The following is a 16990-nucleotide window of genomic DNA, read 5'->3' as shown; positions in this document are numbered from 1 at the left end:
ATGGGTTCCTGAACAACACACCGAGTACTAAAACGGAGAGGGTTCTCTCCAGCACTGAATTACAAAGTAATAGGAGAAAACTTTAGGAATAAAAGAGTCATTTTATTTCGAAGCATCTCTTAAACTCGATGAACTATTAAACCATGATGGAATAACTTGAACCCACTTAAATACAATTATTCAACTTGCCTCTTCAGAGTAAAATATTAATGATCTCCCTTTCAGAACAATTAAAACCTTTTGGATTTTTAAACACTGGGTGGCTTTGGTTCCTGGTTCTCTGGTCTGTCTGGAGTGAGGAACTCTTGTGCGGTGTTCCAGCGCCTTCAGCCCCTGTGGAGAACGGCTTCACAGACAGCTGTGGATGTTCATTTGGATGATACTCCAGCTCTTCCGGATTTTAATGTGACGCAAACATCTTATTGTCCTTCATTCTGAAGAAACTTTCCAACCTCTAGGGATTCTCCACTTTACATCTAATGAGAAGTAACATATTTCCATTTGCATCGTTGGAAACGCCCTCAAGTGATTAGAAATTCACGGAATGGCAACCCAATATCCATTTCTAATCTGAAGCATCCTCTGCAGGACCAGATTATTCTGCAGCGTTAGCTATCCCAACCCAGACATCCTTTCCCTGTGATTAGCTTCCAAGATGAATGGATTTGAGGATGTCATGATTACTCAGGACTCCATGCCAGTCAGAATTTGCCATCTGCCTTTCAGCCATTTCGTGAACCTGAGAGAAGAAACAGTTTATCAAAATGGCTGTGCAACGTGTCTCGTGTTTTAGCATTCTTCAGGGACTCACATAAGCAGTACTTCATGTTCTAATGTTAAAATACACATATGAGGATTAAAAGTAGTATGGGACGCACTGGAGTGCTTTTCAGGGCCCGCTATTCTTTGATATTTATCACTTCAGAGCAGTGACACCTGCTTCTAATTTTCAGAGTTCTTTTTTCCAGGGGGTGATTTCTTGATTTTTTTTTTTCTTTAGTAAAGAAATCATATCCTCAAAAGACTTAACTGGTCATTTTCCTCCTTTTGATGTGCTTGATATTTTTATGAGTTTGTCCATTGGCACTGAAGCCTTAACATGGCTTTTGTTTAAAAAAAAATCTTTGTAACACATAATTATTATATTGGGTCATATAAATTTATATCCTGGCCACACATTTGGAGACTTTTGCAGAGATATAATTTGTTGTAAATGTCATTATCTGCCCCTTGGACTAATAGATGGTTGTCATAAGTTGACCAAAGCCAGAAAAATAAACTCTCCCTTGTGGGAGAGGTTCAGCAACTTACATTCAACACACAAATCTGGCTGTTTCTCACATTCAGTTGTGGCAGTTGTGATTTGAGGGTTGGTAAGTGGAAGGAAAAAAAAAGAGAGGAACCTAGTTTTGTCTATTTAGACACATGTGGAAATAGTCCTTTGGTTTGGGGGTAGCCAGCCTACTTGTAGGGTCCGAGGTGGTGTGCCTTTTTGTTTTTGTCTTGTGTAAAGACTTTTTCCTAATAGGCCCTGGGTAAAGTTGTGTCCTAGTAGAAAAAGCTGCAGACGATGGTATCTTGCTGGCAGCCCATTCTGACTGGCCTGTGAGGAGCTGTCTATATAAAATTGGATCCTTGTGCTGGGTTCCAAAAAAAGGTGTGAATATGAAGGGGAAGTGTTAAATCATGACTCCAGAGAAAATGTCGGCCTGAGCAGTTTTTAGTTTCCGTGAAAACCAAACTTTAAGATTTGGACAAATCAGACGAGGAGAAAAAAGGGTGAATCATTAACTCCAATATGAAAGTGTTATGGTGATCAAGTTTCACCAAACTTGCATAAGACACTCGATAAGGCTATGACTGAATGGAACTAATTCATTTACTTAACTGATAGAAGAAAACTTTGCCAAGCAATTTACCCTTCATGTTAGATGAGTAATTTTTAATAAAATATTTCCAAGATATGAAGACAGTTAAGAAAACAGCACGGTTTTTAATCACTGCTCTCAGGGGTAAATGGATCTATCATTATGTTGTCACAAAGAATGACAGTGAGCGGAGGCACTGCTAACTCCTCTCAGGTAAGTGTTCAACGTTACGCCAGACGCCGACTGGCTGAGTGTAGCGTTCATCAGAAGTGCACTGCACACAGAATGCCTTTTCTCATGTGTCAGCTTGCTTCAGAAAATGACTCGTGGAGTCGTGCAGAGTTAGTTCCTTTTCATTTTATATTTTCATTTGTTTTATAGTGTTTTTTCTTAACACCTTTATTGCGGTGTGATTCCTGCACAGTAAATTACACATATTTCAGATGTACAATTTGATGAATTTTGATAGATGTATACACCAATGAAACCATTACCACAATCAGAATAGCTAACATTTCTATCACTCCCCAAGAGGTGCAAATTTCAAATTCCCAATTTATCCCTTCCCTCTTTAACCTCTGGTAACCATAAGTTTGTTCTCTGTGTCTGTGAGTCTGTTTCTGTTTTGTAGAAAAGTTCATTTGTGTCCTTTTTTTTGGATTCCACATTTAAGCAATATCATATGGTATTTTTCTTTATGGCTTACTTCACGTAGAATGACAATCTCCAGTTCCATCCATGTTGCTGCAGATGACATTATTTTATTCTTTTTTATGGCTGAGTAGTGTTCCATTGTATATATACCACATCTTCTTTATCCAGTCATCTGTTGATGGACATCTGGGTTGTTTCCATGTCTTCGCTGTTATAAACAGTGCTGCTGTGAACATTGGGGTGCATGTGTTTTTTTGAATTATATTTTCCTCCGGATATATGCCCTGGAGTAGGATTGCTGGATCATATGGTAAGTCTATGTTTAGTTTTTTGAGGAATCTCCATACTGTTTCCATAGTGGCTGCACCAAATTACATTCCTAATAACAGTGTAGGAAGGTTCCTTTTTCTCCACACCCTCTCCAGTATTTATCATTTGTGGACTTTTTAATGATGGCCATTCTAACTAGTGTGAGGTGATACCTCATTATAGTTTTGATTTGCATTCCTCTAACAATTAGTGACACTGAGCATCTTTTAATGTGCTTGTTGGCCATCTGGATAATTGTGTGGGCCTTTTGCATCCACAAAGCTGCATTTGAGGTTAGTGGTTCATTTTGTTTTGCCAAATAGCTGAATAACAAACATACTTGAAGTATTTTTGAGCTTTGAAATGACCTATTGGCTCATCTCTCTGAAATGAAGGCATGACTCTTTTACAGAAGTTTTCTTATAAGGAAAAAACCAGAAAAAGTTTTCTGCATTAAATAAGAGCTCAAGAGAGAACCTCTTTCTGTAAAAGGGTTCATATTAAAATGATGAAATGTGTTGCCCCCTTCCAGCATCCACAGGCATCGCTTTTAAAAAAAACAAAATCCCTCTCCTTTTGCTCTGTACCTTCTTGCCTGAACTGTGAACTACTGCATAGTTACAAAGTGGTACCCGCTCAGTTCATCACACGGCTCTAACCTCCCACTTTCTCACTGACTCAAAGGCCTTTGAAGGCAAAGAATGGGGTTATTGAAGGATGGAAGGCAGATTTCACTAAGTAACAGGTGGAGGTCAAAGCAGTTTATTTGTGGGGATGAACAGAGTGCAGAGATGAAAAATCAAATGCTTTGCCATAATAAGGTTTAGCAAGAAAATGCTGACTACACTAAGCTGAGATTCTAGCTGACAGAACCTTTTCTAGTGTTCATTACTTGATTTCACAGTTCAAGCAATTTGAAGAGACCTAAAATTATATTTCTTTTTTCCCCCAAGAAATGCTCCCATCAGTTTCAGATTTTGCTTTAAATAAAGTGGTGGGTGCTCTGCCTGTATCCAAGGAATCCATTAGGACTCATGGATTCCAGTGCAGGCATATCCCAAGCTTGGAACATCACAAACTACGCATCTCCTACAAATTAAATTCTACCAATAGGAACCTTAAACGCCAAGCTTTCAACCATGTTTTAACTGACAAAAGTGAACGTATTTTAATAAGCACTTCACTTTACATCATCTAAATGAATTTGTAGGTGGAGAAAAGTACTGTAAGGATATTTACCAACCTTGAGCATTGGGTTGCCCCCAGCTTGTTGGAGATAAAGAGGAAAGAGCTTTTTTGTTTTTTCCCCTTTGTACAATTCTGTATTTGTATAGTGCATACGTTTTGCTTTTGCAACTTAAAAGAGGGCTAAACATGCTGAAAAAAATAATGAAAGTAAGATTTACCTCATGTTCTACAGCAGGAACAAATAAATTATTTTGTGGCATATAGACTGCAGCTGTCCAACAGAACTTTCTTCAATGATGCAAATGTTCTAAATATGCACTGTCCAGTACTGTAACGACTAGCCAGATATGGCTACTGAGCACTTGGAATTGGCTCTGCTGAGCAACTGAATTTTTAAATTCATCTAATTTTAATTAATTTAAATTTAAGTAACCACATGTGGCTAGTAGCTACCATATTGGACAGGGCAGATATAAACCGAACATATGTATGATTGAGTTTTTTACTTTTCATCTGGGTATCTAGGCAGAATGAATAAAACATTGTGCTATATTATACTGTATTTGTTTTGCATGCAAAGAAAATAATTTGGTTTTCTCAGTAGTGTCATCTTCATTCTCAGTCCTCTGTGGATGTGTGTAATTGCTATGCCAAAGTCAATCCTTCCCCTGAACACAGGGGAGATTGAGATGGTTAGGGGGAAGGTGGGATGGGGAAGGGACTCTCCAACTCCTAAGTATACGGAGCATGAAATGCAATTTTAAAATTTTATTCCTGACACTAGGGTGTCTGTATTTACCCTGGAAGGAGAGGAAATCCCCTAAAAAGTCAGGAGACTTGATTGTTGGCCCAGGAACCAGATTTTTTCATATGACATTTTCCTGTGTCTATACTTGACTCTCTCTGGTTGTAAATTTTCACTCACAAATGAACATTTGGAATACATTAGAGAACACATCATTTCTTTTCTTCTGAATAATCCATATAATTTTGACTCCATTCTCCCATTTTTTTTTAAAGAAATTGAAGAAATCGCTTGTGTCCAAGCCTTTTAAATTACCTGAACTTCTTTATGACGTGGTAATTCTTTGGGGGGTCCTTTTAGCTCGTTTCAAATGGTTGCATATAGAGTAAGAAGGATAAACCTCAGAAGCTGTATTAACTTTCCTTTTATTCTCTCCATCTTAAAAATGACTTTAAAACATTTTTTTATTCACTGAAAAAGGTTAAAAGTCGAAATAGTCTGAATGTTTTACCTTTTTTTTCTTATTGTTGAGTGTGTTAATCATAATAAATTACATTAGAATGATCCCTAATGGATTTTATCATCAGGACAAAAGTCTAAGATGAGTACAGTATCGTGAACTGCCTCCCCCTGTCGCACAGCGTGTATTGAGACCCGCAGGAACAGAATGGTCCTTTAACTGTGGGATTAATCTATCCAATCATAGCCTTTATTTAGCATCCCGGTTGGAGATGATCTCATCATCAGGTTTAGCTGAAATGGCCCTAGAACGGTCCTGTTCTCGCCCGGGGGGCTGCTAGAGAGTGGGGCATCACGTAGCATCTGGAAGAGATGAGTCTGAGCACAAATTCGCTGGTGGTAGATGACTTGCAGAATGTAGTATTGGGACTCCGCGTTCATCCTGTGCTGGAGAAACGGCGCCGAAATGTATGCTGACACCACGACAGTCTGACAGACATGACTGGCGCATCCATTCCCCTCACTTAGACTGGGGTGGGGTGGGGGCTTCAAAGGCCCGAATGCAGACAGAACAGCCAGGATAGCAGTGAGCTCATCACTTAGGCTGAAGGCGAGTATTTACGTACCATGACAAAGCTCTGTTTTAAACCAGCTCATTGTGTAAACAGGGGGAACTTTTTTCAGAAGTGGGCATCCTGGCGGAGTAGTACACTGAAAGGAGGAAGAGCTGCGGCTCGCTGGCGTCAAATCTTGGCTCCTCCGCGGAGTAACTGTGTGGCCTCTCACCTGCTCCAGGACTTTGCTCCCTCGTTACCCTCTCTGAGGCATTGCTTTCTGCCCACCTGCTGGACATTCCCACCAGCAGGCCAGCTCGCTGTACTGTCTCCCATCTTCAGAAAGCTCTGCTTTGTTTCCTTCCATCCCCTATAGCTACTCCCCTAATTGTCGGGCTCCCTCTGCAGACTCATTTCATGAAAGCGTCGACCACACCCACAGTCCCTGTTTCTTAACCTCCCATCAGTTTTGTGAGCTTCTGTTTGCAGGAGGGTATAGAGAGAGCAACTTGAATGGGCAAGAGGCCTACTGTAATATTAAATGTGTGTATTTACTCTTTTACAGTTTAAGATCTTTAAGTCATTAGCTATTAGAAGACTTCCAAGTCTGTGCGATACTTATCTTTTGGAGGTTCTGTGTTAGAATTGCTGATAATACACTCAGTATGTTTAATAAATTCCTAACTGATTCCTACTAAGGCCAAGAAAAACCTTTGGTATATAGGACAAGATTGTTCTTAGTACTATACTTGAGAGTCTTTTTTATTTTTTACATAATTCTTCTTTTGCAGCTGATAATAACCTTTCTTTGAATTTTTCCTTTGGGTAACCATATTAGAAACTTCAACTATAAATACATTTTTTTCACTTAAATAGGACACTGTTATTGTAGGATACAAGGGAAACTACATGAGGGAGTGTGATATTTTGCAAAATATACAAGCTTTGGAACCAGAGAGACGTGGGTCGGAAATGCCACTTCATAGCTGTATGACCGTGAGCAAGTTGCTTGACATCCTCAATATCTAGTTTCTGTGACATTAAGTTATAGGTTGGCTGGATAATAATCCCTTCCTATCTGAGATGAAAATGTAAGGGTTTAAGATTATTTGTTAAGTACATGGCACACAGTAGGTCCTCCATAATTTATGGCTTTTCTTATTTTCAGTCTGTGTTTTGGAAACGATCAGTATGTAGAAATTTGAAGACCATCTCTTTAGTGGCCTCCTGGCTCTCTTGAGGCCACTAAGTGGATGAAGACTTCCAATAGCATTGACATTTGGTCTAAGAGTTGTCCTGGTAAAGCAGTAAAGATAGGCCGTGGGGAATTCTATCATGACAGTGAACAAGAGAATGTCTGAAGTCAAACATGAACAGCTGAACTTAAATGGCATTTTGTGGTCCTCTCTAACCTGCGTATATATTGGATTTTAAAATGAAAGTGCAGAGTTTGCTGGTTTCCAGAGTTTCTCCCGAACAGATTGTGACTATAAATGAATGGTAGTGAAACTAACCTTTCTGATCTTGACTTTGCTACTTTGAAGAAAGAAACGTACCCCAGTTAAATCTTCTCTGACAACTTGAATTACATCAACCAAACTCCTACGACAGACGCGATAAGGTCTGCTGTCCTGAGCAGCATTAACCAGGGGTCATTTTCACAGGACAGTGGGTTTTTGAATAAGTCCCCTAACACAGTAAGCACTAACCCTGACTTGTCACCTCCTCTTTGAAAATCCAGCATGTTGGTTTCATTGTCACTGGAATAATTATGGCTTATTGTGATCTCTCCCTTCTTCTCCCCTTCCCATTAATATTGTAGCTCCATTGACTCTTAGAAATATCCCCTTAAAGACGCTTTCTCAAGCAAAGAACAGCATCGTACTTTCTTCCCATTCCTGTAGGATTTGCTTCAAAATTGTCACTGTAAAGTTCTTGGTCAAAGTGTTTGGCAAATATAATTTGGGAGAGAGGGGGAGTTGAAATTAATGATGATTTTTTTCCTTGTGTATTCTTTCTGTTACATCAGGTTGCAGCAAAAAGACACCCCCCAAACCCTTGATTTGTTATAGAAGACCCCAAGAATTATTTTTGAGTTTTTTTTAATATCATTCAATCTCTTTTTATTACTGATATTCCTTGAAAGAATCAGGAGGCAATAGAAATTTTCAGAAGTGTTTATGCCATTGGAAATTGCTGCTTATCAGCCTCTTGTCTAAGAAAGTGTCTTACCATTTTCTCTGGGTTAGTGTAGGCAAATGGAAAATCTCACAACCTAGGATAGATTTGCTAAAAATAATAGAAACTTCTAGAATTCTAGAGATTAATTCTAGTGCACAAGAGGCATCTTTAATACACACATTCCTAGCATAAATGATAATCTTGAGCATCGTGTTAGTTTGTATTGCTGTATAACAAATTACCACAAACTTAGCTTAAAACAACACACATTTATTATCTCAGTTTCATGAGTCAAGAGTCCTGGCACAGCTTAGCTGGTGCCTCTGCTCAGGGTCTCACAAGGCTGCAGTCAGAATTTTGTCCAGGCTACATTCCTTTCTGGAGCTCTGAGTTTTCTTGCACACTCTTGTGATTGTTGGTAGAAATTAGTTTCTTGTAGCTTTAAGATTAAGGTCCCAGCTTTCTTAAAGCTGTCAGTCAGCCACAGCCCAGCTTAGGCCCTAGAGGCCCCTGCTGTTCCTCTTTTACAACATGGCAGCTTACTTCTTCAAAGCCAGGAGGAGAATCACTCTGACTAGCAATCCTTCTGTGGAAGGACCACACCTGATTAGGTCAGGCCCACCCAGGATAACAGCCCTTTACTTAATTCAAAGTCACCTGATTAAGAACCTTAATTGCATTCACAAAAGTTCCTTCCCCTTTTCCATATAACAACCTACTCACAAGAATGACATCCATTTTATTCACAGGTACTGCCCACATTCAAGGGGAGGGGATTATACAAAGTATGTACCCCAGAGGCCAGGAACCTAGCGACTGTCTTAGAATTCTGACTACCACAAATATTAATGATGAGGCTAACAGAATCTTTGTGAATGCTGTATTTGGCCTGTACTTTCAAGGTTCTCACTCACAACTGCCTCCAGGGATCAGGGTCACTGAATGATTAGAATTTCATGCATGTTTGCCTGTGTCCACCTATTTGAAATGACTCAGATAGCTTTAAAAAAATGGCTAAGTGGAGAGAAATTCAGAAAGTCTAATGGTTAGAAAACCAACAACAAGCCAAAGTGCTTCTTGAAATTCATCTCCTATTCTGTTTATCATCATAGAGTTTTTTTACAGCAATCAACAGGTGGGAATGTCCCATTGAAACAAAACATTATGCTAAATTTCTGCTTCTCATTCTAGAGAGTTCTTTATTTTTACATGTTGAAAAGAATTTTGAAGCAATATTTTGTTTGTTCCAGAAAAATGGGTAGCATTACTTTATAATCTTTTTTTTAAAAAATCTGATACTTCTAAAAAATACAGTGAAATGGAAGTTTTGATTAATTAAGAGGAAGCCAGTCAGTCATTAATCTGTGCAGTAATTGTGTAACAGTTGTGCACAGCTATTTGGAAAAAGAAATTTTGACAAGGAGTTAATTTTTAAAATAACATACAGAAACCAAATTTGGTTTCAAAAATAAAAGCAAAGATTCATGTTCTCTCACTTTTAACATAAAGCAGTTGACTAGCATGTGGAAATTTCCTCTGGTCAATTAAGTGTATGAAGCAAATTAGCCAAAGCATAATTATGCATATGGTGAAAATATTAAAGTATATAGTAAAGAAACATGCTCAGTACGAGTCTTTACAAATTGAAAACACAAAGTAATTTTGAGATTCATGACAGCCTTGAGGTTCATGCTACTTGACTGTGATAAATTTAGAAGATTATACAAAGTTTGACTTGTTCTTGTATGCCGACAGTATTTCTTTTCTCTTTAACCCTTTCAAAGAGGATTTGAATTTTGCTCATTTTGAACCCATTTACCAGCTTGATCACTTTGACGCTTATTGCCTACATTTAACTTACACTTCCCCCTTTTAAAAGAGGAAATGATGGGTTTAAATCTTGTCAACATTTCTGCAGTATGGCATGGGTTGGAAAACATGAACTTTTCAAAGAAGTGACAACTCTTCCTTGAGTCCAACCATTTGCTTTCTTTAATAAGATTAGTTCAGATAACACATTTCATCATCAATTCCATCATCTGAAAAAAATTCTGCCATCTTAAAAGTTTTGACATTTTCACTTTCTATTCTATTTCTGTTGCATGACACATAATTCAGGCATTTGACTGAGTTTAGATCAGTGGACTAGCTAGAAGCCTAAAAATTTGTTTGCGCAGAAGAGGTTTGAGTGAATTAGGAGATATGTCTACATTTGGGAGCTTTTTATTTCTTCCCTTTCACATTTTAATTTGAAATCTCTTCTTTGATATAATTACATTGATGATACCTTAGGTTAGGTTACTTGCAATGAATGTTTGAATGTTGATCCAAAATCTCAGTACATTCTAATGATGTTAGGACATTGGCATGGTGTGACTTTGGTTACTGATTCAGCGAGCAAACAAATATAGCTAAAGTCACTTAGTGACTTGTTTCTAACTCAGATCACATAGATACTGATCTAGAACGGATCTGATCTGGATTTGTCAAGTTCCTGTGAAATCACACACCTCTTCGTGTTGTCCTTACGTCTGACTATGCAAATGTGCTTACCGATGTGCAATTTGTTTCTTTCTTGGGGTCAAAATCCCAAGTTTTACTCTGTCCAAGGAGCTGTTAGTAAAACCACAGATAAAGCCAAGAACTGTACATGTAATTTACATATCTTTTGATGTGTTCTAGAGCCTTTATTAGACAGCCTGAAAGTAGAGGAGGGCAAAGCAGACCTGGTGTCTGTCCTCAGAGAATCCGCAGTCACACTCAAAGGTTGTCTTGTAGAAAATCATTGAGGAAGTCTGTGGTCAGAAATAACAAAGATATGTATAGATATAGTCCAAACTACCTAAATTTCTGAGCGGATCTCTACCTGCAAAGTGCTTGGAATAGTGTGTGACACTTAGCAGCTACTTAATAACAGTTGCATGCTGATATTATTATTTTTATTACTTATGTTTCCAGTTCGTCCAAATAATTCTCTGGTCATAGACAGAATATAACACGTGTGTGTGTGTGTGTGTGTGTGTGTGTGTGTGTGTGTACATATATATATATACACATATAAGTAAAATGAGATTTGATTCTTTTGACATGAATTTAGACCAGATTTATGCTGCCAGCTTAAGAGAGCCCAGATTTGTCCTGTGATGTGGAGACTAGGAGTCATTTCCTTTATTTTTATATCCAAGTTTTCATTGTTTTAATTGGCACCCTACCAAACTGATAGATGCCTCCAGTTGTGTGTGTCAGTGTGGTTGCTGAGAACATTACACATGAGGTAATTACAAGGGACCACTTTCCCATTATTTTCTTCCCAAAGCATTTCGTATGCTGGAAATGCTATGAAAATCTTAGGCTCTAGTAAAAATACTATTTTTAAAAACAAGCTTTTATTGTATTTGCTTAACATAAAAATAATATATGTTCAGCATAGGAAAAACAAGCAGAAAGCGGCAATGAAAATCACTCGAATCCAACACGCAGAGAGAACTACTATTCTAGTTTATGCATATTTCTTTCCAGTTCTTTCTCTGTACATAGAAATACATTTTAAAATGGCACCATAGTGTCATATCCTATTTTGTAATTGCTTTCCGTGTCTTTATTCCATGTCATTAAATATCTTCCCGTTGTCATTATTCTTGTACAGTATTTTTTTACATTGGTTATACCTTACCTAACCGTTTAAGGTTTATTTAATGTTTTACCTTTTCTTTTTTTTTCTATTATAAATTATTCATTGGATGAGCAACTGAGTTACCATTGGCGAGGGTTTTTTAAATGTTAAAATAGCTAAATTATGTAAAATGCAGAGAAAGTGCCTTGGTACTGAAGTAAGGTAACTGGTGGGGTGAGATGATTGCACATGAAGTCTTCGTGTGCTTCTGTTGCCTTCTTTACGAAGGGTCCCAGAGGCTACAGGCCCAGACAACAACTTTCAGGACACACTGGGAAAGTGGCACTCTCTAGTTAAAGAAGATCAGTAACCCCAAAATGGACTGTGACTTAGCAGAGTACATTGAAATCAATCATATGCTGACATCACGGGACCATTCCATCACCTGTTTGTTTCTATGACAAATTCAAACCGATTCAAAACACATTTTCCATTTACAGGTAGATTTCTTTTTTCAGTTCTTTTAAGTTTCGTCTTTCAGGTTGCATAAGCTGTCGTTCCTTGCATTAAAGTGTGCTTATCAATCCATCCTTCCTGCCAGGAATGCCATCTCCAACCACACTGAAGAAGTCGGAGAAGTCTGGTTTCAGCAGCCCCTCCCCTTCGCAGACCTCTTCCCTGGGAACGGCATTCACACAGCATCACCGACCTGTCATTACAGGACCCAGAGGTGAGCGGCCCCACACGTATCCCTGGTTGTGTTTAGATCGGGACCTTGGGACCAGAGTGGCAGAATGTGAGACAGTGAGGACTCCCCCGTAGTGCTCCTGAAGGCAGTAAGTGTTCCCATTTCTTATCCTTGGGGACTGCTTTGGAATTGTAGGGACCTGAGAGATTTGGCATCAAACCCTGATCCTTTCTTGTTTCTTTGCCGGGAGGATGTTGCCAAGAGGTGGAGGTAATTTGAATGAAAGCAAAATCAAATCTGTCCCCCAAGTTGTACGAGAAGAGCACAGGTGCTCATGCGTGTGTGTGTGTGTGTGTGTGTGTGTGTGTGTGTGTGTGTGTGTGTCAGGGTTGTTTATGTTTGTGTAGTCAGTTACCTGTTTTCAGGCAATAGCTCGTTTTCCTTCTCTCGTCCCTACTGATTCCCTTTCCTTGAAACCTGATTTCAATATGTGGCATTTCGTGTTGAGGTTGTTCTGCATCACCATGTTGAGAGCCGCCTTCATTCACTCCTTTTGAAGTAGTAGATCGTTTGTCTGGCTTTCATTGCAGTGCTTTCATTATTTTTGTCTCGTGTGCTTTTAAGTTTATTATTAAAATGTGTCCATAAGAAATATGATTTGTATTTCACATTAAAGACAAGCTTTAAGCCTCAAGAGAATGTCAGCAAATCACTTGACTTGATCTTATTGCGAGATGAAAATATTTATTAGTTTGTTTATGAAACTCCCACAGTAGGAGTATGAATAATTGTAACCATGTTTGCTTTCTTCCGTCAGATTTTCGCTTAGGTAGGTTTGTGATCTACCAGCTGGTATCGTAAAACATCCTAGAAAGTTATGATCTGTTGTCTACTTTGACGTACGCCTGGGGAAACCGATATTTCTTGCATTAATCTCAGTGTTAGTCCCACAAATCTAAATCCTGTGTGCATCTCGGGGAAATATGGCCGTGGAGAGAGCTGGCCGGTCAGCGCACACGTGCAGAAATCACATTGAAGAAAATAAGTATTTGGATTATTGTGTGAAGCAATCTCTGTAGCAACAATTGTGAAATTTTACTTGCTCCAAAATTTACTTTAAACGTCTTGTGATGATTGACAGAACTTTCTCAAGATCCTGAATTATTTCACTTGGGTTTGAGCATGTGTGTGGTACAATCAGAGAGGCTATATATGTATTTTTTTTCTAATTTGAAAACCTTGCGTCTGAATGGGATTATACAAGTCCCAGAATGCGTCTCTTTAAATGGGGCAGCGTGATGACATTATCCTCATAGTCCACATCCATTAAACATTGAAACCATGGTGGGAAGTAAAGAGACACGAAGCTCTTTTAGTCAGAAGATTTTTCGTCTCAAGGAGATAAAGGCATGTGATGTTTCTCATCTTTTTATGGTCAAGTTAACATATTCTAAATGCTAAGTGAATGTTAAAAGCAGACATTTCTGCAGGGACTCAGAGGAGGAAACGAGGCCAGTTCATTCTTTCATTCAACAAGGGATCACTGAGTGCCTGTTGCTGTACAGACGCTGGGAATTCAGTGGTTCCTGACCTCACAGAGCGTATAGTCCAGTGCAGGAATGTAAGCGTTTAGAAGACGATGTGGAATGTGCTGTTTCTTATCACCTTATATCAAATAAGGAGGCTTCAAAGTGTAGATAATGATGAAGTCAAAAGTTGCTTACGTGCAATTTAAAAAAAATTAAAAATAACACAACATTGGAAATCAACTATACTTCAATTTAAAAAAAAATTTTTTTTTAAAGTGGCTTACATGAATGGAGGGCATTCCAAGTAAAGGACAGGATCATGGTGCAGCGTGGTAAGAAGGACTAGGAAGCACAATTTGCTCACAGTCAGGACAGTTGGTTAAGCTGCCTCTTTTCCTTTCCACTTACCTTCTGAATTTTTTAATGTCCTCACCAATAAAATGGGGACAGGAGTACTCTTGAGTGAATTTTTTTCTCCCTACCTCATATTCTGATACAGAAATGACAATAAAACAGTATTTGTAGACTCTTTGAGGAGCATAAAACAGTGCGCCTGTGTCATCGTTTATTCTATAAATGCTGAGTGCTTTCTATGTGTCTTCCCTTAAAAACTGTAGTTCCAGAAATTATTAAAATGACCCTAGCACTGTCATGATTGGGAGCTTCTTCATGGTAGACAATCAGTCACGTTTGCTAAAATGACCCACGCCGGGTTGAACCAGAGGGGACCTCCGTAGCCTATAGAACAGTGAGTTTTGGCCTCCTGTTCATACTCACGAAATTGTTTCTGAGGAGAAGAGGAAGATGCCCAAGTTAAGAATTACGAAATACCAAAGATTCTTAGTTTTCGCCAGAATTCAAGATGGCTCCCAGCATCCTGAGTTCTCCTTTCTGGGAAGTCCACTCAGGTACCCGTTCTTGCATCCTGCCCACCTTGGTGGTCTGATGAAGGGAAGTGGAGAAACTGAGGTGAAATACTTCAGTGGCATCTTTGTGGTCAGAGTCACCAAGTCGAGACAGGCTCACGTAAGACTCTCAGGCTAAGGCATTGCTAAAGGCCGGTACCCAGGTGCTTGCTATTTAAGACGTGCTTGCTGCTCTAGGTATCGTTTTCCCTCATACTCATCTCTGAGCCAGTTGGAAAGCTGATGCCTGGAATGACATCACATCTGGGACTAAGAGTTAATGTTTTAGGAAGATGAGGCCAGATTTAAAGAGGGAGAGTCTGACCAAGGGAGCCGGCTTGGAATAAATGTGACATGTGGACATAAAGGAGAATTCACCTCATATATTCCATTTATTGTAAGGCGTTACCCCAATCCGAAACGGCGTATCATTAGAGAATGCAGGCAGATGATCAAACTTCAAAAGGGCTGGGAAGAAGAGAAAGGTGTGTCCTTTATCAGGGTCTTGGGGCCCTGGGGAGGCTGTTTACTGCACTCTTGTTCAGAGTCACACGGTACAGTCCTCTGGGCAGCACCCAGGTTGCAAGACTTCTGCTGTCTTCCTTAAAACTCCTTACATTTCCTCGTAGGGGCGCCTGACTAGACAGACACCAGTGGGTAAGCGGTAGCTGTGTCGGCTGCCCCGGTGTGCCCGGGCCAGGGGGGTGGTGTTCTAACAGCTACAGCAAAGCAGGGTCACCTCACTGAAAACCCAATGGCCCTGCTTTTGACTGCAGAAATTAGCTGTGTTTGGAAATGTGGTGGCCACCTTTTGCAATGGGAACCTCTCTTTGATGATTACAAGAAATAGGGCCTTGGAGGGAGGCAGCACAGCACAGCACAGTGGTGAGTGTAAAAACTCGGGAGTTGAATGGACTGGCATTTGTTGGTCAGTGTGCATGTCTCATCCCTCTGCTAAAATGAAACCTCTAAGAGGAAGGATCTTCAATGCACACTTCTTGGTATCTTCATTGTGTCTCATCCAGTGGGTTTTATGCTCAAAAATTGCTTGAATGAGTAAAAAGTACTTAAGCTGCACATTCAAGGTACACAAGAGACATTCTGCTCTGAAACTAATAGGCTGCCCTTGCCGCAGAAGAACTAAGGGTGATAAATGTGTAATCATTTCTATAATACTTTGTCATAAGGAATGTCCAAGTTAAGGAAGAACCATGCATGGCCTTTCATCCAAAGAAAGCTTTTGCAAGATTATGTAAGTAAGGCTTTGCTATTAAAAGCTATGGTTTTTCTTAGTTTATGCTGCTCTAATCACTTTCCCATTTACCTTGTGAAGGTAGAGACGTGTGATTTCTTTAAATAAATCTCCTCTCTGATATTGGCTTTCCTTGTGGCTTTGATAAATCTTTTAACCTTGTGGCCTCAGTTTGGCCATCTGTATGATGGAGATATTACTTTGCTACCTACGTAGTTAAAATTAGGTGAAGGGGTTAAAGTATTGTGGAATGTCCTAGGGAGTGGGAATGATACTAAGGTTCAGTCAAGGCATTTGTACATCATTATACATGATTACAGTTACTGTGTTTAATCATGACAATTTATCTTATTCATGATAATAGGGGAAAAAAATCTTTTTTCTTCCTTTCTCCTTTTTAAGAGTTGTAGGTTTGCATGGTGATTTAAAAGGGCCTAGCTCCTTTTGAGAATTATTTGGAGTACTCATCAGCAGTGTTTTAGAATTCCTTGAAAGATTTTCTTCTTGAAACTGATGTTTCTGGCCAAAGTCTTTGCTGTTTTCAGAAACAAGAAGATAATGAATAACACTTACTTAATTTAAATGCTCAGTGCTAGGTAAAGCACCTCTGTGCCTTAGGGATTGAGAAACATGGAGGGGCCTGCACTGTACACATTAGGAAGCAGAGGTTGAGAGTAATTGGCAAATAAGCATTGACTGAGGTTCATCTAGAGCCATAAAATTTCAGAACAGTGCTCTGGGAATCTTACTTTATTCTGTGTATCCACTAGGAATGCGTTTGGCTGCAAGTAACTGAAAATCTGACTAAGCAGGTTCTATTTTTCTCATATAAAAACAAATATGTGGGGGGTGGGTATCGCTCAGTGGTGGAGCACATGCTTAGCATGCACGAGGTCCTGGGTTCAATCCCCAGTACCTCCATGAGATGAATAAGTAAATAAACCTAGTTACCCACCTCCCCACCAAAAAATCCAAATATGTGATTTAGGACTGTCAGAGAGGCACCTAAATGTCATCAAAGATTGAGATTTCTTCTCCTATCCAT

General features: G+C 39.3%; 1 protein-coding gene across 5 annotated transcripts in view; it reads left to right on the top strand.

The window, feature by feature from the left end:
• NFIA (nuclear factor I A) overlaps positions 1–16990 on the top strand; it is a 349943-nt gene that overhangs the window by 263631 nt on the left and 69322 nt on the right. For all 5 annotated transcript variants that reach the window (XM_074376373.1, XM_045512652.2, XM_045512658.2 and 2 more), the window contains one exon: positions 12173–12301. In XM_074376373.1, the coding sequence (XP_074232474.1) occupies positions 12173–12301 (129 nt within the window). The remainder of the gene's footprint in view (positions 1–12172; positions 12302–16990) is intronic.

Source organism: Camelus bactrianus, chromosome 13 (assembly GCF_048773025.1).
Source record: "Camelus bactrianus isolate YW-2024 breed Bactrian camel chromosome 13, ASM4877302v1, whole genome shotgun sequence".
NCBI classification, from domain to species: domain Eukaryota; kingdom Metazoa; phylum Chordata; class Mammalia; order Artiodactyla; family Camelidae; genus Camelus; species Camelus bactrianus.
The sequence above is the reverse complement of the archived record's forward strand: the minus strand, read 5'-3'. Positions and strand labels throughout refer to the sequence as shown.